Source organism: Aulonocara stuartgranti (genome assembly GCF_965226115.1).
Source record: "Aulonocara stuartgranti genome assembly, chromosome: 9".
NCBI classification, from domain to species: Eukaryota; Metazoa; Chordata; class Actinopteri; order Cichliformes; family Cichlidae; genus Aulonocara; species Aulonocara stuartgranti.
Window position 1 is genome coordinate 2,918,771 of NC_138960.1, and position 27,351 is coordinate 2,946,121.

The 27,351-nt window shown below is 39.7% G+C and overlaps 1 protein-coding gene and 2 long non-coding RNA genes across 3 annotated transcripts; all 3 read right to left on the minus strand.

Moving 5' to 3' along the window:
* Positions 1-692: 692 nt before the first annotated feature.
* LOC309713909 lies at positions 693-3,374 on the minus strand. The gene is made up of 6 exons (XR_014278734.1): positions 3,354-3,374; positions 3,007-3,186; positions 2,663-2,758; positions 2,490-2,570; positions 1,161-1,255; positions 693-805 (listed from the first exon to the last, which is right to left on the minus strand). It is a non-coding gene; the product is annotated as an uncharacterized lncRNA (long non-coding RNA).
* A 235-nt stretch (positions 3,375-3,609) lies between these two features.
* On the minus strand, positions 3,610-4,630 carry LOC309713907. Its single transcript, XR_014278731.1, has 4 exons — positions 4,502-4,630; positions 4,133-4,361; positions 3,754-3,919; positions 3,610-3,668 (listed from the first exon to the last, which is right to left on the minus strand). It is a non-coding gene; the product is annotated as an uncharacterized lncRNA (long non-coding RNA).
* A 4,100-nt stretch (positions 4,631-8,730) lies between these two features.
* LOC309714573 (uncharacterized protein) lies at positions 8,731-21,756 on the minus strand (the record flags this gene model as incomplete). The annotated part of the gene is made up of 9 exons (XM_082547117.1): positions 21,503-21,756; positions 21,108-21,186; positions 14,572-14,596; positions 14,309-14,491; positions 14,157-14,213; positions 13,957-14,031; positions 13,792-13,872; positions 12,736-13,464; positions 8,731-8,814 (listed from the first exon to the last, which is right to left on the minus strand). The coding sequence occupies exons 1-9, from the start codon at positions 21,588-21,590 to the stop codon at positions 8,731-8,733; spliced, it is 1,401 nt and encodes a 466-aa protein (XP_082403243.1). The 5' UTR covers positions 21,591-21,756.
* Positions 21,757-27,351: the final 5,595 nt, after the last annotated feature.

Consider the following 27,351-nt stretch of genomic DNA (forward strand, 5'->3'; position numbering starts at 1 on the left):
GGGCCAGAGCCATGTATATTCTTTTAAGCTGATGAATAACTGAAATAGGGAACATCTCTAGTTACTAGTTATTAGATATAGTCTGCTTCCAATGTGTGGGCAGCTGACTTCTTTTAACATCTGTTGGGCAATACTCAGTACATTCTATAAAAATGTTGTGGAGAGTCGCAACCTGTGTTATGCTAGTGCCACAGAGACTCAATAAAGTGAGTCCACAGGGTGGCCCTACAGTCTCGTAAGGTTCTGTCAGAGATGTGGATGTTTTCCAAGTTAACCACAATGCTGGACAATACATACCACCTGCATCATGATGTGCTAGCCATTCACCAGAGGGTGCTCAGTGAGAGAATGAGATTACTGATAATGCACCATTATGACACAGGAAATAATTGCTTACGGTGACTTGCTCTCTTTAAAGTATAAGTACTATCTGCAATCGCTGTGCAGCCTTAATATTTGCAAATCCTAAAAAGAGTATGTCACAAAATCTGCATGACTTAGGGCACCAAAGTATTAACCATATACTTAATTTGTGCAGTATACTGTGAAATTTAGAATTAAGATGTATTCATATCTATTACAGCTACTGTTATGGATGTGGATATTCTTCTGACCATGGCATGATGGCATGGCAAACAAGTAAGAAATTATATACAAATGTATATTATCATCACTTACCATCACCACTAATACTCCACAGCTGAAGCCATCCTTCAGCACTGGATGGGTCAAGACACCTCCCTTCCATTTAATGTCGACCCATTCTGTTTTTGCGTGGCGGGTTCTCCTCATTTTTAAGTAATCACTGCACATTATTACAAAGCAGAATACAATTTGGTATATGTCATATTTCCTAATTTTAAAAAAAAGATATTTTACAGAATTAAAGAGAATTTTATTTATTTTTTATTTATTTATCTTTTGGCCTGTCTCGTTTGGCTCTTTTGCCATCAGAATTATTGTCTTAATAATTTGTTCACCTGATAATTTTTATTTAACCGTACTGATTTATTTTGCAAATGAGACCTGGCCAAGAGGATGCCAACAGAGAAACACGCATTGTGGGGCCAGGTACAAAAAGCTTCTACAAAAATGCAGTTGTAGTAAACTAACTTGTAAAGCCTATTTGCATATAACAAAATGTGTTGAAGCCTAAGTACCTGAATTTACGTGCAGCGAGTTTAGAGTCTTCCTCCTCTGATGAACTTGGGGCAGGATCAAGGAGATAAACAGTGTGATTCACTGCATTGATGAACTGTAGCAAAGATAAATCATTAAAACAATATTAATATATCGTCATTAAAAAAATACACAGGCTTTAAAGTTATAATCTTGTTGCTTACCAGAAACTTCCAGTGTACATTTTTAATGTTAACAAACGTGACAATGGCCTGCTACTGATCGAAGTTTACCTGTCAGAAAACATTTATGTATGTCTTACAGTTTGTGGAATTCTATTAGCATTCAATCAGTAATTCTTTCTAAATGTATTTGAACATAATTATATGGACATTGGACAGTCATCTTACGTTCCGCAAGCTTTGGCGAGAAAGCTGTGTCCGATCACCAAAGAAAATCAAGCCCGCTGTGTAATGGTTCATAATGGACGTACCATGGTTTGTTGAGGGAAGCACAGAAACCACAACCTCTGTGTCTCTTTTCTTCCACAAAGACAGGACCTCCTCATTAAAGAAAAACACACTTAACATACGATCTTACCAGCTATTGAACATGATTTTGTTATTTCTAACAAAGGTTTATGGACTGTTATTAACAATATGTCTTTGGAAAATTAATTCAAAATGTATCACTCCAAGTCTTGAATGGTAAATGAACTGGTTCTTATAAAGCGCTTTTCTACACTTCTGAGCACTCAAAGCGATTTACACAACTGTGGATTCACCCAAGCAGATTTTTCTAAGTGTGTTCTAAGTAACATTCACACACAATCAATGGATGCACTGGAGAGCAATTTATGGTTAGTATCTTGGATTTTTGGTATGCAGACTAGGAGAAGCCAGTAATCAAACCAGCAACCTTCAAATCAGTAGATGACCTGCTCTACCACCTGAGCTACAGCCACCCTTGAGCACTGGTAACTATATAAACTCAAAGCTGTAATGGCAACACTTGCAAAGTTAATTTTCCCATACTCTAACTATGTTCCCGAATGCTTTTTCCCATTCAGTTTCTACTGAGGAAAAAATATTTATTTATTTAGTTATTCCCAAAATTTACCATGTAATCACTGCATTCATTTTGAATTTCGGTGCCTCCCACTTAAGTTAAGGTTACAACTAGTCAACCAAAATCCTGGATATTCACATCGAATGAGTTGAACATGAATATCAACATGTAAATAAATAAGATTTGCCCTTCATACACGTGTCCATGACTGATTACTGTGTCATGGAAAGGATCTTCTATGGAAAAAGAAGGCATTACTATTACTTTGATGAATCCTTTATGTTAGCAGTTGTCAATCCTACCTGGAATTCTGGAGTTTCCAAGGTAACATCCTCAACTCTACCAGTCTGCACAGGGGAACTCGGGGCCATAGAGGAAGCAACCTATATAAATATTGTGTACAAGAAATACAAAAAATGTTATGCAAGATATTGGTCTTTATATATGAACGATAAATTTGCGCAACATTTTATACCATCTTTGAAGATCTCCTGAAAGGAAATGGCTTGCGTAGTACTGTTACATATCTCCCCTTCTTTTTTTTGGCGACGTCTTCGTCCACTCTAAATTTCTGAACCAAAAATATGAGTCATTGAACATTGTTTAGGAATTACAAGTGAAATGCTGTGACAACATTTTCCTTAATTTACAATAAACCAAAACACACAAAAATGTCCAGTAAGACACACAGGTGCAACCAAGCTATAACATCACAATGTGGGGCACCTCAATATCCCACCACATCAAGAAGACTTTTTTTTAATGTTCCATTTTGAAACGGCAAAGCATTGATGGACATCAGCCAGTCATTTTGCAAACCTTTCTTTGAAGCATTCTTTTTGAGTCTTCGTACTCCTTCAGCAGCGCTGTGTGACTGATTTGATACTGGACAACAAAGTCATCCAGCCTGGTGAGCCTTCCCGAATGTAGACGGATATGTTTCAGATCCCACTGGCTCTTCTCCATTATCCCCTGCGTTTTATTATTCTCAGTAATATTCTGAAAAATCAAATTAAGAAATCATTAAATGTGATTTTTTTTTAAAGATACACATTGTTGTTGTGTGCAATGTTGTATGATCTGCAATACAGATGACTCCTCTGGACCCGCCGTTTCTCAATCACACCACACAAATATGTATATATACTAAAAATCATGTGTCTTACTTGTCTCTTGATCTTTCTTAATAATAATGGATACTTTATTGATCCCCATGGGGAAATTACTTGTTTTTCTCTGCATTTGACCCATTCACTCAGTGAAGCAGTGGGCAGCCCACTAAGCAGGCGCCCGGGGAGCAGTGTGTAGGGACGGTACCTTGCTCAGGGGTACCTCAGGGTAGCCGTTAAGTGGATTCGAACCGCCGACCTTCCGATCATGGGGCGACCACTTTACCTACTGAGCTATCCCTGCCCCCAAGGCATTGTATTTGTTGTGGTACTGCTCATACATTTTCCCAGTGCCATGTCTTCCAAGGTCACCTTTGGATTTTGAAGATTAGACTAATATTGATGTGTGTAATTTCATTTTATAAACTAATTACTTGTCTACTTTAAAATGGCTTACCTAACATTATTGCAGACCATAATCCAGAAAAAGGAAGAAGATATTTGCTGATGTGCTCCATGAGCCCCTTGCTGTAGTAAGGGTTTGCCTCACCATCCATCTCCAATGATGTGTTGGAAATGAGCTTCTTAAAATGTCTCCCAAAGAGGTTGTTTCCCTTGACTCCCTAGCCAACAGACAAAACAGAATAATTATGTGATTTGAACATTGTGTGCACTCATCTTTCATATCTATAATCTAAAAACCCAACATTATGTTGTATAAAACATTTAAAATTACTTGTGACTTGTGATTATTATGCTATTCCAAAGTATTTAAAAAGATATATAAGAGGCAAAAGTTTAGCCTTTAGTTTTAATAAAAATTGACTTCAGTTTACCTTCAGGTCCTCATCAGCTTTTGAGTTTCTGTCATTGCCATCAACATCAACATTGGCTTTCTGCATCAACAACTGAAGGTTGTGAAAATGTTTTTCGACATTCTCACCACTACACGGACTCCCAAAAACAACTGCAGCACTTTGAACCATGTCAGTGAGGTCTTTTAAGGAAGTTGCAGTAGTGAAGACTCCAAAAGTGTGCATTGCAAGATGGTAGTTCTTTGGTGCACTGCAGTTAAAGAAAAAATTGTCTTTAAGTGTTTCCAAAACAGTAATAATGTTTTCCCAAATTGAAAAATGAAATGCCATGTCACATGTCACAATAAAAAAAAAAACAAGTGAATACCGTATTAAAAGGACTACACTTACTACTTTTTACAGATCTCCTTGGCATTCTTCATAACATGACTAAGGCATCTGTGAAGAATTGGAACCTCGAAGTCTTCCTTGTTTCCTTTCCCCGAAGCGATGTTATAATAATCATTTATTGTGTCTATCCTAATGCATAGATCCATCACACATAAGCATTAAAGGTGAACGCATGGCTTTGCGCCCAAAGGCCTGTTAAGGTTCAAAAATTGAGGAAGGAGAGTACAAACCACCCATGGTCCAGAAGCTCTTGGTCAAACAATGATTTTAATGACTACACACGTGTGGGAAGACACTCTGTGCGCAGACAGCAAGTGGTCTTCGACTTCCTCAAAGCATACACAGATTTTATACCGTCAGGGCTTGATTTACTGACGCCCCTTCATGCGTCACAGACAGGATATATACATACGTCAATATCAAAACCACAACGACTTTTGACACAATTTAAAAGAACAATTGTCTTCTATCTTCATAACAGGTGCTTCCTGTCACTGCCGGATGCTCGCTTGTCATCTTGACACCTCAGCAGCAGTTCTGCTACAAACTGCTCTTTTTGCAACCCCAAGCAAAACATAATTAAACTTCCCCTATAAATGATTCTCTCTAACTGAGTGTGTGTGTGTCTGTGTGCTAACCACAATTGCACCCTGTTTCACCTCGCCGACTAGCTCCTGACCTCTAGACAGAGAGACAGAAGCCACTCTGTAATAACCGAACTGAAACTATAGATATGTGTCATCTACTAAATAAATGTTTTAATCAAGAACCCCTACTAAAAGCTTAATACAAGAATATGAACATATAAAAGATATTAAAATGAACTGTTGTGTAAGCATGTATTGCAATTCCTTCTATGTTCTAGTTTTCCCTCAGCATGGATCATCTAGACACTCTCACTAGTGAAGCTTTGGACCCTTAATGAACCTGAACATCAACTCAAATAAGCACAGATATGCATTGTGTATAAAATAGTTATAACTGCACCTGGAATACAAAGTTAACATTATCATAAACATCTTAAGGCCATCTTAAAGCTATCTGTTACATTATTAAAGCAATGATCGTCTTAGCCTGCTGCTCAAAATAACCTAAGACTGGTTTCACTTCTGCAAACTCTCTGCAAGCCTGTTTCCTGTCAGCCTGTGACTTAGTCTTTCTGAAAGACACACACTGTTCAACCTCTGAATGCAATATAAACTACAGATTATATTATTAATGCAATGGTGATGATGATTATTCTTTAACAATAGCAGTAAAATAATTTCCCTGCTCCACACTCCCTCTCTCGACCTCTGGAACACCAGAGGTCACAATACATTGTGTCCTGGCTCAGCAAATCAGACAACCTCATGTCATCTAATTGGTCCAGTAATAAACACCAGCTCCCCTTCGAGAACACTCCATGTGTAAGCTTAGGTTTTCTCGGTCCCTCTCTGGTGGTTCATCAGGCCTCGGACCTCCCTGTGGTTGTCGAGATCTTCTGCAAAGGAAACAAAACACCTTTTCCTGCACCTCCCTAACTTATCCTATTTGGGACTCTTTAATCAAAAGCCTGATCCTAATTATCTTCTTAACTTATTGACTTGTATTTATATATTCTTCAACGTTACTCATCACTTTGAAACTCTTAAAGCGCTGCTTTCACGTCCGGTTGCTTGCTCTATTTTCCCTTATCTGATCATCAACATCCTGTACACACAAACTGTCGCTGCTGCAAGTGCCCCCACTCTAATCTTAAGTCACCTTTTTAACAAGAAAATCATTATAAGCGCCTATTCTACTAAAAGCTCCAAAAGAAAACAACCACTTTAATCAATTAAGTTTAAGCATATAAGCAATTACTCCTGTATACATTTCATCATAGCTAAATGCTGCCTAGAAACAACTCCTGTGTGTTAACACTAACTTCACTTTAACCTCACATTTCCTATGTTATAACCCGTTTTTGGTATAGCCTTTTTATTTCATTTGCTCCTTTTAATGTAACAATACCTTCCAATTCTAGTTTATCAGACTTAACCAAAATATATGCTTTCCTTCCTCTTTGGTCCTTCTTTAAGTTCAGTTAAAAGCTAAATGAATTTGAGGCCTTTTGCCTGGAATCAATACTGTTATGTGTGTTTCTGTGTAATATCTGTGTCTGTAAGTGTGTGCAATCCTTCAATAACTCATATCAAAAAATGCAATATGTATAAAAATCATTTCTATTTATAAGCTCTCCCCTTTATCAAAAGAAATCAAACCTGTTCTCCTCCTTCAACCCTCACTAATTTTTCCCCCTAAGATTTATTCACAGCTTTGAAAAACCGGCATTGTATCTTCTAAACAGGATTTAATCCTTTAACCTTAACATAAAAATAACAGTTTCAGTCTTACCATATCCAAATGACCAAAAACCCCAAAAAGTCCTAAAATAATCCTAAATTATTAAACTCTAAATTCCCCCTTTTATTTTTGACACATTTCATGTGTCAAAAATACTATACATCCACAATACTATACAAAACTTAAAATGCTCAGTTTTCCCCACTCATGCTCCAATCTATGTCATACAAATAAACTTAACACAGAACAATTATCAGTCATGTGTTTCTACAATTAATGGTAACTGAGTTATATCAAAAAATGTTTCCCCTTTAACATTTGGCATTCTCCCAACAATATACTATAATCCCATAATCTAACCCCAGTCAACAAAACAGAAATTTTCTCTGGTAAAAGCCAATTGTTTGTCCACATTTATTCATCCTCACCTTCATCCAGTCACACACATTCACTCACATGCAGTCACACCATATATTTGCTAATAGTGGAGCTTCAGATCAGATTCTCCACCCTCAGCAAAATGAGCTCATTTTTATTTTCCATAGGAAAATATTTCTTTATGCTTTTGGACTGGATTGACTTGCTACAATCCTTTTTACAGGGATTTAGACCTGTTCACAGGTAGCTTTCTCCTTAGCCAGTTGTAATCTGGAAAGCCCCCCTTACATTTGCTCTTCCCGAAAATTTTCAGCGCCATTATTCACTGTTGCAGTCCTGCTTAAAACAAAAATGAAAAAAAATAGAGCTGATTATTAGCTCACAAAACACAAAACAAAATCGCCTGACAGGTTTTCTTTAAGTGCACTGTTACAAAATAATGGGCCCCTCAAACATGTCCATGTTTCCAAAACCCCTCTATTAAAAACAAAAACAACCCAAACCTAACTGACAAAATCAACCCATCACCCCAACAACCTTAAACACACAAGTTTTGCCACCACATAATGTCACCTCCTCAATACACCGAAAGTCTCGTTAAAACCACACAATTTGCACACAAAAATCACCCCCTTTATGCACTTCAACATACTTGGATTCAACATAAAACACAACCCCCCTTACAACAACATATCACTAAACTATAAATTTCCTACCCCAATCTGCACTTCTCTTCTCTGCTATGCTTCCTCTTCTGAAAGCCTCAGTCACACACACACACACACAGGAAGTTCCTTCGTCACCACTCACTCCAGCTAATTTGCATACTGAGTCATATCTCAATGAGTTGCTGTAACAACAGAAACATATGTATAAACATTACCACCTTATTAAATTATTTTATTTCTTTCTACAGTGATCACTGGTTTTGATCACTCAGTACGAGAGAGCACTCCTAAGTCACTCTTTTAAAACTACTTTAATCACTTTTTTCATAACTCCCTTTGTCATATGGCTTCTTCTATTCCTCAATCACAAACTCAAATGTATTTTATTAACCATTCACACCATTCCACCACTCATACAAGTAGCAAGCTGATCTTCATTGCGTATCTTTGTGTTCTAAGCCAGGTTTAATCAGTGTCTATACATGAATCATCATGAGCTTGTCTTGTCTTTATAAGGTTAATGCATTTTCTGTTTGTGTATGTGAATTTGCATATGTTGCTTTTGCAGTATGTCAGACTCCTTCATAATTCTCCACTTAAGCCGTCAGTTTCTTTCCCAAATTTACTAACCCAAATTTTGATTTCCCACCTTGAATAACAGCATTCCTTGTCCTCAGCCAGAAGTTAGGGCTCCACTTGCCACTTACCCCCTCTGCCTCAGCCCAGCGGCTTTACCCGTGAGGTCCCGTCTTCTTCACTTCATCTCACCAGTGAGTCTGAGGTCACAGGAGGCCGAGTAATCGTGACTGTGCCTGCCTTAGGTTGTCCCAGGGTTTCGAGGTGGGATCTTACCCGTCATGGGCTATCCAGCCTTCCATACTCGCCTGATACGGGGGCCAAGTGGGCAGGGGTGCTATGAGCATAGGGAATACACTGGCTCTGGAAATTAAAGGAGTATAAGCTGCTTCCTTCATTGCATCTTATATTAAACTATCTCACTTCTGATTCTTTCCTCGAATAATTTCACATATGACACTTTGTGTATGTGTGTTTTCTATTCATTAATGTAATTGTCAGTTATTTTCTCTCTTCATTTTACCTTCTTTTGTTTGTTTGTGACGTTCTACTTTAGTTCTACTAAACCTTGATGTAAAAACAATACTCCCTTATTTCACGCACACACTCTGCATTTTGCCTACGCACACACTTCTCTCTCAGACTTCCTCTGTTCACACACCGCCTTGCACTCACTCTACTATCAACTTTCATAGTGTTATTATTATTTAGTATTTTGTACACCTCACACCCAATCCCTCAAAGCCTCCTACTCACAGCATTCACCCTTAAACTGTGACAGGAGTTCAGGAATATACTCAAAATACGCTTTCCTAAGAGTATTTTAGACATGCTTGTCATAATCAGAAAGAGCAAGTTAACAACAAACACACGAAAAATTGAAACCTCCATTAATTCTCACCGCGCACACAAGAAATTGAAAAAATAAAACACACCAGCAACTATTGCTGGAAAGAAGTTGCTACTTAAAGTAATATGTTAATCTTAAGTATATACAATGCGCTCAATATGTTTATATATCTACATCCAAACTCAGTCAATTACTATACATCCACTACGGCAACTCAAAACTTTATTTATAGTCCTCTAATAAACATAAATGGCATTTTAAACACACTCAACAATGTTTGCAGCAGTATTTGTAAAACCAACTGTGGCTTAAACAGTTCACTGCTTACTCATTTGCCTTTTCACTCACACACACACCGTCTGAAAATAGCTCCAGCCTTGCCTCAGACTCCTTTCACTTTATATTACAAAGACGTCTTATATTTACAACTACTGCCAGATCTGTCAGCTTTAGCGCCTACACAATTTCGACAAATTTAAGTTAACGGTCCCACCGAAAAAGTCCAACTTTTTTGTAATCAATTAACCAGTATCTGTCCAACAGTTTCTGGCCTCATCTCTAAAGTCCCTAACTCAATTTAAAAGCGTCAACCAACCCAAACTTTGCCTGAAGCTCTATTTTTTGGCGTTTCACAGCCAAGGCTTACCCCGAAGTGTTAAGTTAAAGTTACACGCCCGAAGTCCAACTTCTGCTAACCAAAAAAGCGCAGATTACCGTTCCAAACGGTAGAGTGGTCCAACCACTAGCTATTTTGGAGGTTCCCAAGTTCTCCCCGGTTGCCAACCGTACTAACCCTATTCGCCGATAGGTCAGGGCCAAGCGTCCTTGGCCGGGAGGGAGCATTACCTCCGAGAACTGCACTTCCTACCAGTCCAACTGGCGTTCTTGAGTAATTTATAATACTTTGGAACAACAGTAAAACACCCAACAAAGTGTAAGACTGAAGCAGGTCCAACCTTATAACCAAAAAATAACCAAATTCCCTAACATACTAAAATCATTGAGCAGTCCAACTGCTTTCCACGGTCCAACCGTATTAAATCCTTTTAGCGGTCCAACCGCATTCAATCATTACCAGCAGTCCAACTGCTTTTTACGGTCCAACCGTATTAAATCATTTCCAGCAGTCCAACTGCTTTTAAATCCTCAGTACTGTCATGAGATTCTCATCAAAATCAAAGCAGACATTTACCGGCAACTTTTACTGAATAGACATTTAATTTTATCATCCAATTCAGCACACTTCGGATAAAATCAACAGGCCTGTGCCTACTTCTTTTTAAAGGCGCCTGTCCCCTCAGTTTGGTTGCCGGGTCACGCCTGCCTGTCTGACCACAACGGACCACCGAATTTCACCGTTTACACCTCCAATCCTCCCTCCTCAATTACCGGACGAAGCCCCCAAATGTTAAGGTTCAAAAATTGAGGAAGGAGAGTACAAACCACCCATGGTCCAGAAGCTCTTGGTCAAACAATGATTTTAATGACTACACACGTGTGGGAAGACACTCTGTGCGCAGACAGCAAGTGGTCTTCGACTTCCTCAAAGCATACACAGATTTTATACCGTCAGGTCTTGATTTACTGACGCCCCTTCATGCGTCACAGACAGGATATATACATACGTCAATATCAAAACCACAACGACTTTTGACACAATTTAAAAGAACAATTGTCTTCTATCTTCATAACAGGTGCTTCCTGTCACTGCCGGATGCTCGCTTGTCATCTTGACACCTCAGCAGCAGTTCTGCTACAAACTGCTCTTTTTGCAACCCCAAGCAAAACATAATTAAACTTCCCCTATAAATGATTCTCTCTAACTGAGTGTGTGTGTGTCTGTGTGCTAACCACAATTGCACCCCGTTTCACCTCGCCGACTAGCTCCTGACCTCTAGACAGAGAGACAGAAGCCACTCTGTAATAACCGAACTGAAACTATAGATATGTGTCATCTACTAAATAAATGTTTTAATCAAGAACCCCTACTAAAAGCTTAATACAAGAATATGAACATATAAAAGATATTAAAATGAACTGTTGTGTAAGCATGTATTGCAATTCCTTCTATGTTCTAGTTTTCCCTCAGCATGGATCATCTAGACACTCTCACTAGTGAAGCTTTGGACCCTTAATGAACCTGAACATCAACTCAAATAAGCACAGATATGCATTGTGTATAAAATAGTTATAACTGCACCTGGAATACAAAGTTAACATTATCATAAACATCTTAAGGCCATCTTAAAGCTATCTGTTACATTGTTAAAGCAATGATCGTCTTAGCCTGCTGCTCAAAATAACCTAAGACTGGTTTCACTTCTGCAAACTCTCTGCAAGCCTGTTTCCTGTCAGCCTGTGACTTAGTCTTTCTGAAAGACACACACTGTTCAACCTCTGAATCCAATATAAACTACAGATTATATTATTAATGCAATGGTGATGATGATTATTCTTTAACAATAGCAGTAAAATAATTTCCCTGCTCCACAGGCCCTTGCAACATCAGTCAGAAATGCTTCCAAAAAATATGTAACTGAGGCAGTGGTATGGTCACATGTTAAATATGTAGCCACTGGTAGGGGAGAGGATGTTTTCCGTGGATTTCTTACTACAAGTTCGTAAACATAGAAAGGAGGCGAACCCTTTCTTTTTTTCATGATACTTCCTGTAGCATCCAAATAAAGTATGTCCTCCCTGTCACGATCCTGGGTCTTAGGACCCAGTGTTTTGCGTTTTAGTTCATTTTGATGTTTATAGTATGTTTAGCTCATTAGGCCTCCTATGTTGATTTGCTTATTAGTTCCCCCTTGTGTTTCAACCCATGTTAAGTCTCCCCTGCCCTTCATGTCTCTCTGTGCCCCCTCTGTTCTGTTTATGGTGTGTCTTTGCATGTTTGAGTTTCTTGTTTTCTGTCACCCTGCATTGTGCATTATGTTCTCATGGTTGGTCTTTTGTTACTCCCTCTAGTCTAGTCTCTTGTGTTCAAAGCTGAGTATTTCCCTCTGTGTATTTTGGTTCTTAGACCTCTGCCTTATGGTTTGTCTCTGTTTCTTAGTTGCTGTCTCCACTGTGTCTAGTTCGCGTCTCTGTGTGATACTTCCTGTTTTACTTTGAAGGTCCATGCCTCATGTGAGTGTTTCTAGTTTTGCGTCTCTGTCTCGTCCAGTCCTGATTTCTCCCAGCTGTGCCCTCCTTCTGTGTCTCATTCCCTCGTTATCCCTCTGTGTATTTAAGCCCTGTGTTTCTCTTTGTCAGTGTCGTAGTCTCCATCATAGCTGTGTGATTTTTCCCTGTGCTTTAGTTTTCCCAGTTTAGTTTATTTTGTATTGTTTTTCGTGTCCCACGCCAGCAATAAAGCTGTGTTTTTTGAGTTTACCTTTTGTCTCTGTGAGTTTGCGTTTGGGTCCTCTCCTGCCTGCACACAGCCGTACTGTGACACTCCCGACAGCGGCTCTGGAAAATCTCAATGCTCCTGGAAGACCATAAAAAAAAACACCTTTTGGATGTAACATCACTTTCTGCAATACATCCTCTGGGTTGTTCTTCTTGTTTGCCACCATTAACTGGAGACTCATAATCTCATTATGATGAAGACGACTTTTCTTTCGGATTTCCAAGGCTATGTTTCTCAACACTTGAGGAGTTGGAACTTCATCTCTACACCCCGATTGCACAACATCATCATCCATTTTGCTCATTGTTTCCAGATACATGGCTCTAGGTAATTGCTTTTCCAATTCATGGCCAATTTTATCTCTCTTATGAGCTCTTACAGGTCTTCTTCTTAGTTCATACTGGTTGTGCACACACTCGAGACCTTGAAAATTGACTTTTGCCTTTAGATCGTCTTCATTATCTACAGTGACAGTGACAGTGACTGGACAATCCTCAAAACTGCAGTAACCCAGACACCAGAAGAAAGGGCCCTTTCTTACTGAGTCCAAAGCCTTGACTCTGTGCCTTTTGAAGGCAAAGGAACAATATGGAAACACTGTCCGTATTCCGTCTGAAATCAGATTTGTCCACTGTAGTCCCTTGTATCCTCTTTGGGATCTCTTATTTTTTATATTAGTCCATTCTTTCCTTTTCAGGAAAAAAAAATTTGTTGCAAGTGGGACCCTGATTCTTATGAATCCATCATCAGATGAGTTGCTGTTAGGCTAAAAAAGAGGAAAAATTTATTTTGTGAGAAAACATTTTGTCCATGTTACATAACTACCGTAATATCAGTAAATATACTTGAAATACTTGTGTATTTTAAGTATATTAACAACCAGTGTTTCTAATGTCAGAATATATAGCAAAAATTCATGTTGAGAAGTGTCATGAAATATAAATTTCATTCTATGTTACAACATTTGATAAAATTCTTTATTTAATTGTATATTGTGTTTTTAAAAATATTTTTTATGTAATATAAAGTGGTCATTTAAACAATGATCCTAGTGCCAATCATAACTTATGTGAAAGCATTTTTAATGACTGACCTGCTCAGGAGACAGCTGTCCATCCTCCTGCAAGGAGATGTCCGGTGACAGAGAAGCGGCAGCTGATAGTTCTTCTGGTTGCTATTACATGAGTTGAGAGGTGTAACTTTAGTGTAATTACATGGAAGTGTTAAGAAGACATTATGATAGTACAGACAGACTGACCTGCGCAGGAGACAGCTGTCCATCCTCCTGCGAGGAGATGTCCGGTGACAGAGAAGCGGCAGCTGATAGTTCTTCCTGTTGAAAATGACATTACCCGTAACAATATTAATTTGAGGGATAATTTCAACAGTAACACATTGACTAAAATTTGGTATACCAACATATTTGATATCAAACACATAGAATTTTATTTATGGAACCTGCTCTGGTGGCTTTTGTCCATTATCTGAATCCCCTTTGACTGGTATAGACAAGTTCTGTAGAGAACAGGCATACATTTTTAATAAATTTGATTTTAACTAAATAATTTAATACAATATATATTTTTTAAAAATAAGTGAAAAGAACTAACCTGACGAAATGCATCACAAATTCTGTAGCGGTTATTTTGATTATTCTGAATACCAAGTGTCAGGCAAACTTGACCCCAGGGGCCTTCTTTATGAAGTGCATGGTCCTCCAGTTGGATGCCATGTTTTTTCAGCTGTTCCACAGTTTCAATAATTTCATTGATTGTAATCGTTTTATTTTTGTTCTAAAACAGAAGATATAGCATTTTCAGTTTTATTTTTCGTGGAAAATGTATATGAAAGAAAAGAAGAAAAAAATACATACCCCAAATAAGCAGAAGCGGTAGACTCTAAGTGTAAAAAAAGAAATCATTACATTGTCATTTATATCATTGAAATCATAACATTTTATAAAGAATATGTATAATATTCTCAATGAATTGAGAACAATTTTAAATCGGTGCCACTAATTACAAAACTATCAACTTTGTTTCTATTCAAGTACTATTTGAACATGTTTTTGTGAAATGCAATGCCCCTGAAGAAAATGTGCAGCACTTGATATTAAAAAGCCATTGCCTGTTAGCAACAGATGTGCCTGTTATAGAACACGTGTTAATTAATTTCTGCCGTATGCTACAACTTTGCCTGAGTCCTGTGCGCAAATCTTTTTTTGTTTTTGCTCATAGCGAAGCCTGTTATCGAAAAAAACCCCAGTAATAATATGGTGAAATAAATGTAATTTTAAGTGTTACACATAAGAAAAATGACATTTTTACAATCAGAAATAAACTAGCTAATATCTTAGGCTAGGCTACAAGTAGGGATGGGTATCGTTTAGGTTTTATCCGATACCGGTGCCAAATCGGTACTTTTGAAACGGTGCCGGTGCTCAAACGGTGCTCAAACCGGTGCTTAAAGAATGGAGAACACAAAATTGGTCCAAAAACCTCTCATGTTCAGCTGGTTTTTTGTAAAAAGATAACAATGTTAGCCTTTTCTGCAGCTATGGGGCATATATGGTATCACTCTTAGCTGGAAGCAGTGCTTAAACAATGGAAAAAACACAAACTTTGTCCAAAAACCTCTCATGTTCAGCTGTTTCCCTCTTTTTCTTTGGTCATTTTAGCCTTTTTGGCCAGGGTGAAGGGAGTATCTGCCATCAAACAAGAAGACAGCCGCATGTAACTACGACGGTGTTTGCTAGTTCACCTTACATGCATTAATGTAATAACGTGGTTAGCCTACTAAACGTAAATTACACACGAACAACATGAAGCTACTCACGCAGAGAAGAGCGGCTGCTGCTGCATCATCATCCTCTGCTACACTGGCAGGGCTAGGGGCCAGGACTCTCCTCTTCGGGTTTTTGGGGATGTTGCTAAATCCGGGTCTGATAACAGGCACCACACCCGCAGTAGATGTGCACGGTGTGAGGTCTCGCAGCCAGACTTTTGACCGCTTCGTCTTGGGCATTTTTAATCTGTAGCTCTGCTCTAAAAGAACGTACGTACCTGGACCCGCCTACTGTCCTCGGGAACATAAAATGATTGGCTAGAAGTGTATCACAGCTCAGGAAAAAAAAGCACCGAAATGTGCGCTGCTTTTCGGTCTGGTTACTACCGTTTATGTCAGAACTGGCACCGGACACCGGTACCCATCCCTAGCTACAAGACTTGATTACTCAGTTACATGTAATTGGAGATGAACTACTTTGTTAGCAAATTTTAAAAGTTAATATTTAAAGTTTATACTTAAAAAACGAACTCACCCCTTCTCCTTCTTCGGCATTTTTTCTGCACAAGACTTTTATGTTCAAAATGACATGTTTTCACCTCTAGTTTTTGGAATGTCGACAGAGTCAGACACTCAAAGCTCGCATGTCCAGTAGTGGGCGGTATAGGCTCTCCAACAGATTTTGTTTTTTTCAAGTGGACAATTATGGCTTTGCAATATTGCTCCACTTGATTAAAATTTTAAAATATCTCTATTTATTCAATCGTTTTATTGTAAAATTTAAATTTGCAGTTATTATCAAAGGAATACACATAAGTGGTTGATAGGAAATATTAAGACTTAGACAAGAGACGTTCAAAAGATGGGAAAAAACAGAGGGGATGTGGGACGGTGACACAAGACAGTAAATTCCATTGGATACCTACTGGAAGAAAAAAACAGAAAAGAAAACAAGCAAAAATATAACACAGTACACAACAGCAAGTATCACATCCACAACCTAGATAAGTATAAGTAACAGTAGATAATAAATATTGGTGTCAGCACGGCCCCTGCCAAGAAACATTACCATCTACATTGTTGAAATCTCCCAATTCTTTGAATCTTTGGGCTGAAGGAAGGACAATACTTGGTGTATTTATGCTCAATCATTTATTTCCATACAATTCAACACTTAAGAGCATAAGGACCATCATGATGGGGAGACATGCCTGAAGAGGGTCACAGCAGTCTCAAAATGGTGACGGATTACACAGCCTTTTATAGCTCCTAGCGGCCCCCACCTAGTCGTAAAAGCCTAAACATCACATTCTTTCTCTGTTACAGCGCCTAAGTTATGACCTCGGCAGTTGTTTCTCTGCTTTCTGTAAGGTGGGGGTATGGAATGTAGTTTATCTCTTCTGCCCTAGACTCAGAGTCTCCTCTCTCTTCATGATTCAGCAATAAAACATGTCAAGAATCACAGTGTGAGACATTCACAGCAGATCAAGGATACAGAGTGATGCACACTTATCTAATAAACTAATAAGTGAATATGTTCTTTTAACTCAAAAGTATAATAAGAACTAAACTACATACACAGCACCATCTAAATTAAAGGATAATAAGTGTCCTACAGCAGTTAACATAATTCAACTACTTTGACTACATATATAAGGTAACATATAATAACAGAATAATCTAATAACATGTATTTAAAATTGAGACGTGGGGACCGGCAACTTAGGAGAGGTTGAATACACAGACCATCCCTTGGACGGCATTCAGCATGCCCAGCACAAGTGATGTTGATGTATAGATTGTGGAATAAAATTGAGGTACAGGTGGTCGGAAGGGGACACAGCAGGAATGTCTCACACCCACCTCAGTGAAACAACTGTACGCCAAAGCCCTGCATGTGTGGCGGTGTGATGGAGTGGGGATGAGGAGGGGAGGGAAGTGAAGGCAAAGTACTCTCTCGTGGGGCCAAGTCCCCCGCTGACCCAAGTAGGCACCCCTGGAAGCCACAAAGGCCCATCCGGACGGGGGCCTACATTAGCACCACCACCAAGCCCCACGGAGCCTTGGGTGGTGGGCGCACATCGTAACCCACCACAGAGGAAAATACACTCAACAAAAATATAAACGCAACACCTTTGTTACTGCTCCCATTCCCCATGGGATGGACGTAGAGACCTAAAATTCATTCCAGATACACAATATAACCATCCCTCCCAAACAGTGGTCACAAATCAGTCCAAATGTGTGGTAGTGGGCACATCTGCCATATTGAGATAATCCATCCCACCTCACAGGTGTGCCACATCAGGATGCTGATCTGACATCATGAGTAGTGCACAGGTGTACCTCAGACTGCCCACAACAAAAGGCCACCCTGGAATGTGCAGTTTTTTGCGCTATTGGGGGTCTGGGGACCCAGAACCGGTCAGTATCTGGTGTGACCACCATTTGCCTCATGCAGTGCAACACATCGTCGCATGCAGTCTATCAGATTGTCAATTGTGGCCTGTGGAATGTTGGTCCACTCCACTTCAATGGCTGTGCGAGGTTGTTGGATATTCGTGGGAACTGGTACACGCTGTCGTATACGCCGGTCAAGCACATCCCGAACATGCTCAATGGGTGACATGTCCGGTGAGTATGCTGGCCATGCAAGAACTGGGACATTCTCAGCTGCCATCTGCCCTGAACAATGTGAACCATGATTCATCCGTGAAGCGCACACCTCTCCAACGTGCCAGACACCATCGAATGTGAGCATTTGCCCACACAAGTCTGTTACGGCGATGAGCTGGAGTTAGGTCAAGACCCCGATGAGGACGACAGGCATGCAGTTGAGCGTCCCTGAGACGGTTTCTGACAGTTTGTGCAGAAATTGTTTGGTTGTGCAAACCAATTGTTCCAGCAGCTGTCTGGGTGGCTGGTCTCAGACGATCTTGGAGGTGAACCTGCTGGATGTGGAGGTCCTGGGCTGGTGTGGTTACACGAGGTCTGCGGTTGTGAGGCCGGTTGGATGTGCTGCCATATTCTCTGAAACGCCTGTGGAGACGGCTTATGGTTGAGAAATGAACATTCAATGCACGGGCGACAGATCTGGTTGACATTCCTGCTGTCAGCATGCCAATTGCACGCTCCCTCATTGCTTGTGGCATCTGTGGCATTTTGCTGTGAGACAAAACTGCACATTCCAGGGTGGCCTTTTGTTGTGGGCAGTCTGGGGTACACCTGTGCACTACTCATGATGTCAGATCAGCATCCTGATGTGGCACACCTGTGAGGTGGGATGGATTATCTCAATATAGCAGATGTGCCCACTACCACACATTTGGACTGATTTGTGACCACTGTTTGGGAGGGATGGTTATATTGTGTATCTGGAATGAATTTTAGGTCTCTACGTCCATCCCATGGGGAATGGGAGCAGTAACAAAGGTGTTGCGTTTATATTTTTGTTCAGTGTACATCCACCCAAACATTCAATAATCTCTCTGACTGCATAAGACAAAAGACACCACGGCTGAGTTTATTGTCCACCTCTGTACTAATTTTAAAGTTAACTATTGTCTTTTTTTTGTGGGTTTTAAATGTGGTGAATACTTGACAAACAAAGTAAAAAGAAAAAACCAAAAAGACAATTATAAATTAAAGGGCCTTGGAGATGTCATTCAAACTAACACCATTGCACATCAAAACATAAATGTGAGTAACAGAAAGAATAAAAAAACATTTCAGAATAATTCTAAAGTAGAATCACCCTGTGGAAACAGGAATTTTCCATTTTAGAGCATTTTGAAATCACTGAAAGTTAGGTCAATTATGGACAATTTGAAAGGGCTTTTATTTTTGAAAGCAAAATCAGAATGACTTGATATTGATATGGTATCACTGTGGGGTTGTATACTGTTGATCTAACGTGGAATTACCCTGTGGAACCAGGAATTTTCCATTTTAGAGCATTTTGAAATCACTGAAAGTTAGGTCAATTATGGACAATTTGAAAGGGCTTTTATTTTTGAAAGCAAAATCAGAATGACTTGATATTGATATGGTATCACTGTGGGGTTGTATACTGTTGATCTAAAGTAGAATTACCCTGTGGAAACAGGAATTTTTCATTTTAGAGCATTTTGAATCGTTAGAAGATTAAGTCAAATATCGGCAATTTCAAAGGGCCATTACTATGAAAGGCAAAACCAGACTGACTTGATATTGATATGGTATTACTGTGAAAAAGACTGCGGTTGGAAAGTGTTGATACAAAGTTCAAATAGTATTTGGAAATACGACTTTTGCTTTTAAGAGCATTATGAAGTCATTGAAAGAGTAGTTCAAAAATGAAGATTCACAGGGCTTTTACTTTGAAATCCAAAATAAGATGGCCTTGATAGTGACAGGGCACAATTAGGGTACAAGGCTGTGTCATATAGATTGTTCATTAGAGTTTGTAAAATAAAATAAAAAAGCCTAAATTATATGTTATTATGTTCTTAACATACCTGTTAATTGTTAATTAGATGAATTTTTTTTCTTTCTGCTCATTCTGTTGGTTTTTGTTTTTTTGCCCTTCTCCCCGTCCCTCTTCTCAGCTGTTTCTCTTTCCCTCTTTCTTTCTCCCCTTCTTTCCCCCAGTCAAGTCTGTCCCGTATTCAGCAAGTAAAAATAAAATAAACAATAAAAGGTGAATCAAATGGACCATTACGGCAAGGCTGGGATGGTCAATTTGGTAAAGTAAATCCGTTGGGCATCTTTCTTTGCCTTTAGACAATTCTGATGGCAAAAGAGCCAAACGGGACAGGCAAAAAAAAAAAAAAAAAAAAGTCCAGTCACACCTCCAACACTTAACACCCACAACTACTACTTGGCTCTATATTAGGAGCCACTGACTCACCTGCCAAACACCACCTATTACAGCACCTACTGTTGATAATGCTGCTCCTCTCTGTCCTTTCCACAACACCTACCTTCATGGTTTTGCTGAGAATACCAAGCCACAAGGTGACATTCACATGATTTAATTAGGAAAGAAACTAGCATACATTCAAGCGGATCCCAAGAGTGAGTTACTTAAAAGACAGTAAATGCACAACTTCCTCAAAGCACTTCAAATATGTGTGAAATTGAAGCCAAAAAATTCCCAGCTAACTTTCCAGGAAGTCCTCCATGCCCGTGCTTTGAATTGGTTTCTTTTTAGATAGATTGCAAACAATTTGACATGTTGACGTATGTAAAGTGCAGTAAAAATAGAAAGAAAAGAAAGTAGAAAAGAAAAAAAAAACAAAAAAAACCATCTGTTAATTCACTCGAAGTTGGCTTTTATTTTGAAATCCGGTTTCCACATCCATTCCCGTAATACTTTGAATACACAGGGAACGTAAAACAAACTGGAGGCTGGCTTGACTGCAAGTCTCGAATTGGAGGCTGGCTTGACACCAGTAATATAAGCTAGCGTTTACACCGTAACTTTAAGCTAGCACCATAAAGACGGTAAAACACGTAATAATATCTACAAATGCATCTTAAATCTGTTATATTAGCACTCTGTGTATTACTAAGATAACCACATTATTGACACTAGCTGACTTTTAATAGTCATTCTATAAATGCTGTCCGTTTAAATGGTCTTACCTGTACACACTGCATATCCACCGGATTCCAGCCAGAGTGGATTCTGGAGTCTTCCACGCTCCTGTTAGTGATCCTCCATCTGGATGGATGAGAACAACCTTCTGAACAATCTAGCAGGAGATGGCCTATATCTATGGGACTGATTTGTGCTAATAACGCCCATTGTATGGACTAATAACAGCCGAAGCGGGTGAATAAAGTCACCCAGTCGCTAGCTGTGCCATTACCCAGCATACACCACTCCCTCCATAAATGCAATAAACGATACAAAAGTAATAGCCTATAATTAATATATCTGCTGTATCTGCTGTTTCTCAGGTAGTTGCTTACATTATATAATTTATTGTGTTCTGTATACGTCACTACAATGTGATTTGGAAAATGTCTAAATATACCGACAACAGGCACTTCCGCAGCAATCTCTTCAATCGGAGGACCCTTCACGTCAATTCCCGACGCAAGGGGGGTACCCTGCGCGTCCATAAGTAAAGCAGAGGGAGCCTGACCATGCGTCACACGTTTGACGAGTTGGGAGTGAGAACGTGTTGGATAAAAAGAAACACAAAAAATGGCAAGAAGCTGTTGTATTATTAACTGCAATAGCCGGTGTTGTGCCAAAAAGTGATTGTCTGCCAAAAACTGATTTCCGGTATTTGCCAAAAACTGATTGCTGGTATTTAAATTGCTATAAGTAACTTGTTGGGCTATAATATGTGAAACATATGTCAAATGCATCCCTCATGGATGACATAAAGTCATATTGAGCTATAAACAACATTAGTGTAACAAGGTAGAAGCCGCAATCAGTCTTTGGCAGTGACTTTTATATAACCGTTATTTATGCCGTTAAAAAAATCTAATTAACATTAAAAATGTCTTTTGTAAGAAGTAGTTGGACAGCAGAAATGGCTCAAATATTACAATAGTTCTGTAAAAATATTTAAAGTGGGGATAAAGGACCGGATTGGTTATAATGTAAGTACAATAACACAGAGTTGTAAAGATACTTGAAAAAACATAATTTTTTAAATTCCATATATAGTCCCTTTGTAAACGCTGTTCACTAAAGTCTATTTACCAACACACGTAAAGATATTACACATAAAAAATACAAGCAAACATTGGAAATCAGTTTTTGGCAGGCAATCACTTTTTGGCACAACACCTGTTGCATGAGAGCCACGGGAAGCCGACAGGTAAAGAGATCGGTTGTTATCGGATTACGTCGTGGAAGAGAAATTTTTTAAGCCATGTTTCCGAAGTAACAAAGAGGCGACGGATTGCCTGGATATACCAAATATAACGTCCCAGAACACTCCAGCTCACAGGTTAGTCTGCTCCAAGCATTTACACGAAGGTCAGTGTTTTTTAGTAGTTAATACGTCATTTTCATAACATAATTGGTGATATAGGTTACAAGCAAGTCTGGCGCTGAACAGAAATTGTCGCGCTATGCTCCTTTGTTTATTGTGCATAAATAGTGAATTGTCCTGACACAATATTGCGTTTCGCTTCTGTTATTATGGTACACTGACAAAAACATATACTTTTATTCACAGGATAAAACAGGTTTTTTGTATCACTAATTGCCCAGTACGATTACAGCATACAATATTATTGTCACTGCTACATTTCTGTAATGCGAACCAGAAATTATTTCCACTACTAATTAATTACCGTTGAGCTCAAAGGTCCTATTAATAAACGGTTAACGAATGTGTATTTATGAAGACGATTTGTGAGACTGGTAAACTTACCTTTGTTCGTACGATGGTCTTTCGATCTGCACGGTGCATTTCAAGGTCCTGTACCCATCCGTTGGCAAACTGTACCTGGGCTTGTTGCAGTGACCTGAAGTTACTAAACTTCATGAGTGTATGCACTCACTCCAAGAACCGTATAATTATAAATCTGAGCGTGGTGAAAGTTGGGCAGCACGCTAACGTCTTTTGTCCACTCTGTGTGCTCGTAAGGGTCTAACCCTTTCACTCCTTTGGTTTTTCCTCGTATCTTTTCTTTGCCTTTTCGTCGAGTCTGTCTTTGTACGGACCGGCATTGTTCTCCTTCGTTTTGTACATTCCTTTTTTGGGGGGCAAAGAAAAACCAAGAAGGTATTGGAACCGGAGAATGAACGTTTTGCGGTGCTGCAAATGCTTGCATTTGATGCGGTACTTGGATTGTTTTGCCACGAGTTCCCGGCATGCAATGCGCAAAAGTCACGTGGTCTGTTAATTGCTATAGGAAAAACCATAAAGCCTTTGCATGAAAACAACTGCTTTGGTGTACACTGCCTTGTTGGTATATATGTATCAATCTAATAAACTTAAACCTGTCATGGTTCTGGGTCAGTTTGACCCAGTATTTTGAGTTATGCTTTTGGTGTGTTTTGCATTTTGGATTCTTTTCTTATTATGATGATAATGATGATTATGACTCTATGTTTCGGTTATTCTTGTTTAGGGATTAGCTCGTAGGTTTTTGTGTTCTCATGTTTATTGCAGGTTTAGTTCAGTGTCTAGTCTATCTCTCTGTGTCGTGTCTGCGTGTTTGTTTAGTGGTGTCTTGTTTCCTGTTTTACTCTGAAGGCTCATGTTCCCGTCTTATGTCAGTGTTTCTAGCTTTGTTCCTTCTGTCTTATCAGGTCTTATTCCTCCCAGCTGTGTTCCCCTTCTGTCTCTAATTTCTTGATGACTGCCTCAGTGTATTTAAGCCCAGTGTGTCTTTGTGTCAGTGTCAGATCGTCTGTTATCCTCACCTCGTATTTTCCCTTATTGTGACACTGTGTTCATAGCCTGCTTAGTTACTCTGTGTTTATAGTTTTTTTTCCATAGTTCCTTCACAGAGTGCCTTAGCCTTCTTAGTTTACACAGTGTTCTCTGTCTTCTTAGTTTTCCCAGTTTCAGTGTCCCCTAGTGTTTTTGTTATGCCTGCAGCCACAATAAAGGCTTGCCTTATTTTGGAAACCTAGTTCTGTCTCCACCGTGTCTGCTCTTGGGTCTACCTCATTCCTCACGCCGGCGCGCCCCGCCGTGACAAAACCTACACCATTCTCCCTATTCTGGATTTTAAACAGTACATAGCGGAAACAAAAAGACTGCTTGGTAGAGTTAACCTCCTGAACTATCTACAACACATGGTGGAAACCTGAAATTAAGACCAAGAACACTAGAGGTGAGACATGATCATTAATTAATATTAAAATTAATAAATGACAGATTTAGGGATATTTTCATAAAGTATTTATTTACCAAAACAATACAAAACAGCATGGTAGCACAATATATTTTTTAACACAGCAACCTGTGTGAAAGGTGAGAAAGAAGAATAAGAATAACACTTAATTGAGTTTTTGATGGCATTTTACACACAGTACTAATACAGTATCTAGAAAATATGGGAAAATACTGGCATCATATACAGTACTTACTTCTGTGTTCCAACTACAGGGGGATCACACTCCTCAGCCTCCCTGGGAAAGTCTATGCCAGGGTGCTGGAAAGGAGAGTTCGTCCGTTAGTCGAACCTCGGACACAGGAGGAACAATGCGGTTTTCGTCCTGGTCGCGGAACACTGGACCAGCTCTTTATCCTCTCCAGGATACTTGAGGGTGCATGGGAGTTTGCCCAACCAGTCTACATGTGTTTTGTGGACTTGGAGAAGGCATTCGACCGTGTCCCTCGGGGTGTCCTGTGGGAGGTGTTGCGGGAATATGGGGTGTCTGGCCCATTGCTACAGGCCATTCGATCCCTATATAACCGTTGCAAGAGCTTGGTTTGCATTGCCGGCAATAAGTCGGACTCGTTCCCGGTGGGTGATGGGCTCCGCCAGGGCTGCCCTTTGTCTCCGGTTCTGTTCATAATTTTTATGGACAGGATTTCTAGGCGCAGCCAAGTGGCGGAGGGCTTTCGCTTTGGTGGCCTCAGAATCTCATCTCTGATTTTTGCAGATGATGTGGTTCTGTTGGCTTCATCGGGTGAGGGCCTCCAGCTCGCACTGGAATGGTTCGCAGCCGAGTGTGAAGCAGCGGGAATGAGGATCAGCACCTCCAAATCTGAGGCCATGGTTCTCAGCCGGAAAAGGGTGGAGTGCCCACTCCGGGTCGGGGATGAGTTCCTGCCCCAAGTGGAGGAGTTCAAGTGTCATGATCCAAGCAGCCAGGAACACACAGGCACAAATGTAATCTTCAAAAAATGGGTTTTATTATACCCCCAAAAAGGACAAGATGATTACAAAAATTCAAGATATCAACAATAAAGTTTTTAAGAACCAAGTGGGCCCGTAAAAGAGGTTAACATAACATAACGCTACTCAAAAGTCACTTAACAAAAACATAACTCAACAAACTGACCTGCTCAAATGAGAAACAGCTCCAGTTATATAGCAAATGAATAAACCATTATATACACCAAAGGTGAAAACTAAAGAGATAACAGCCAACCATCATTCAAGAAGAACCCCATTCCCCCTGCATGATCACAATAGATGGTTCAGTCCACTTTATTGGCTTCTGCATTTAAACCAGCTCCACCCTCAGCCTCCTCTTTCAGCCAAACCAGGAAGGACTGGAGCGGAAGTCAGGTAACTCAGAAAGAGCAGAAATATAATCAATATAACATATACCTATATAAAATAACAAACAATGCAAAGCAAAGTCTATGCCACCATTTGGGCTATAGCTAGTGCTGTCATGCATTACAGGTAACTCAAAATATCAAATTAGTTAACTTATGATCACAGAAGCTTTAGAGCATAACGTAAACATAATACAAAAGACCACATGAATATTACCTAAGTATCTCAGTTGTGTGGTTGCATGCATCCATCACATCAAGTATCTCGGGGTCTTGTTCTCGAGTGATGGGAGAAGGGAGCCGGAGATCGACAGACGGATTGGGGCTGCAGCTGCAGTAATGCGGACGCTGCACCGGTCCGTCGTGGTGAAGAGGGAGCTGAGTGTAAAAGCGAAGCTCTCAATTTACCGGTCGATCTACGTCCCTACCCTCACCTATGGCCACGAGCTGTGGGTAGTGACCGAAAGAAGGAGATCGCGGATACAAGAAATGAGCTTCCTCCGAAGGGTGGCTGGCCTCTCCCTTAGAGATAGGGTGAGGAGTTCGGCCATCCGGGAGGGGCTCAGAGTAGAGCAGCTGTTGCTCCACATCGAAAGGAGCCAGCTGAGGTGGTTCGGGCATCTGACAAGGATGCCCCCTGGGCGCCTCCTGGGTGAGGTGTTCCAGGCATGTCCCACCGGGAGGAGGCCCCGAGGCAGACCCAGGACACGCTGGAGAGATTATATCTCTCGGCTGGCCTGGGAACGCCTTGGTATTCCCCCGGATAAGCTGGAGGAGGTGGCTGGGGAGAGGGAGGTCTGGGCCTCTTTGCTTAGGCTGCTGCCCCCGCGACCCGGCCCCGGACAAAGCGGATGAAGATGGATGGATGGATGGACTTCTGAAGAAATTATATGGGACCCTGAAAAAGAGGACACAAGTGAAAGGACAAAGAACTGTGAATGGCAATTGATGGACTTGCTCAGATGATCACAGTACTGGCATCTTTATTCCACAAAGGAATTAGAGGAATCATATACACTAGTACTTACGTTGATGAACTTAAAAAGTTGAAAGGTCTCGAACCTCTTAAACAAACAAACAAACAAACAAACAAACAAACAAACAATGTATGATCAGACCCTGACAAACAGGACAGAAAGGAATAAAGATTAGATGAATATTAAAATCTATAAAGGACAGATTATGATTGAATTGTATCACCAAAGACTATTCACTCATCAATAAAAGGTCACCTACAACACTTCCACAGCAGCAACACTGAACATATCTTAAGACATGGAAACCTTTAAGAAGTGAAAGGACAGACAGTGAAGGTTGAGAAAGAATTGTACTTAATAGATTTTTTCAGAGGATGACAGCACTGGTATGCTTACTCTAGAAAAATGGTTGAATCATATTCCATATAGTACTTACTTAAAATGAACACACTTCAGTCCTCCTAAAATGACTGACAGCATCTGAAATGAAACAATGACAGATTAAGACTGTAAGAATATATGTTTATAAATGCCTAATACTCCAATCTCATATTTATTCTATCTATTAAGATGGACAAATTCTAAGCATTTACCAATCACTTGACTTGTTTGAAGTGAAGGTAGATACTAAACGTATTCATTTAGGCAATAACAATAAAGCTGAATTTAATATTAACAATAGATAATTAGGAATGT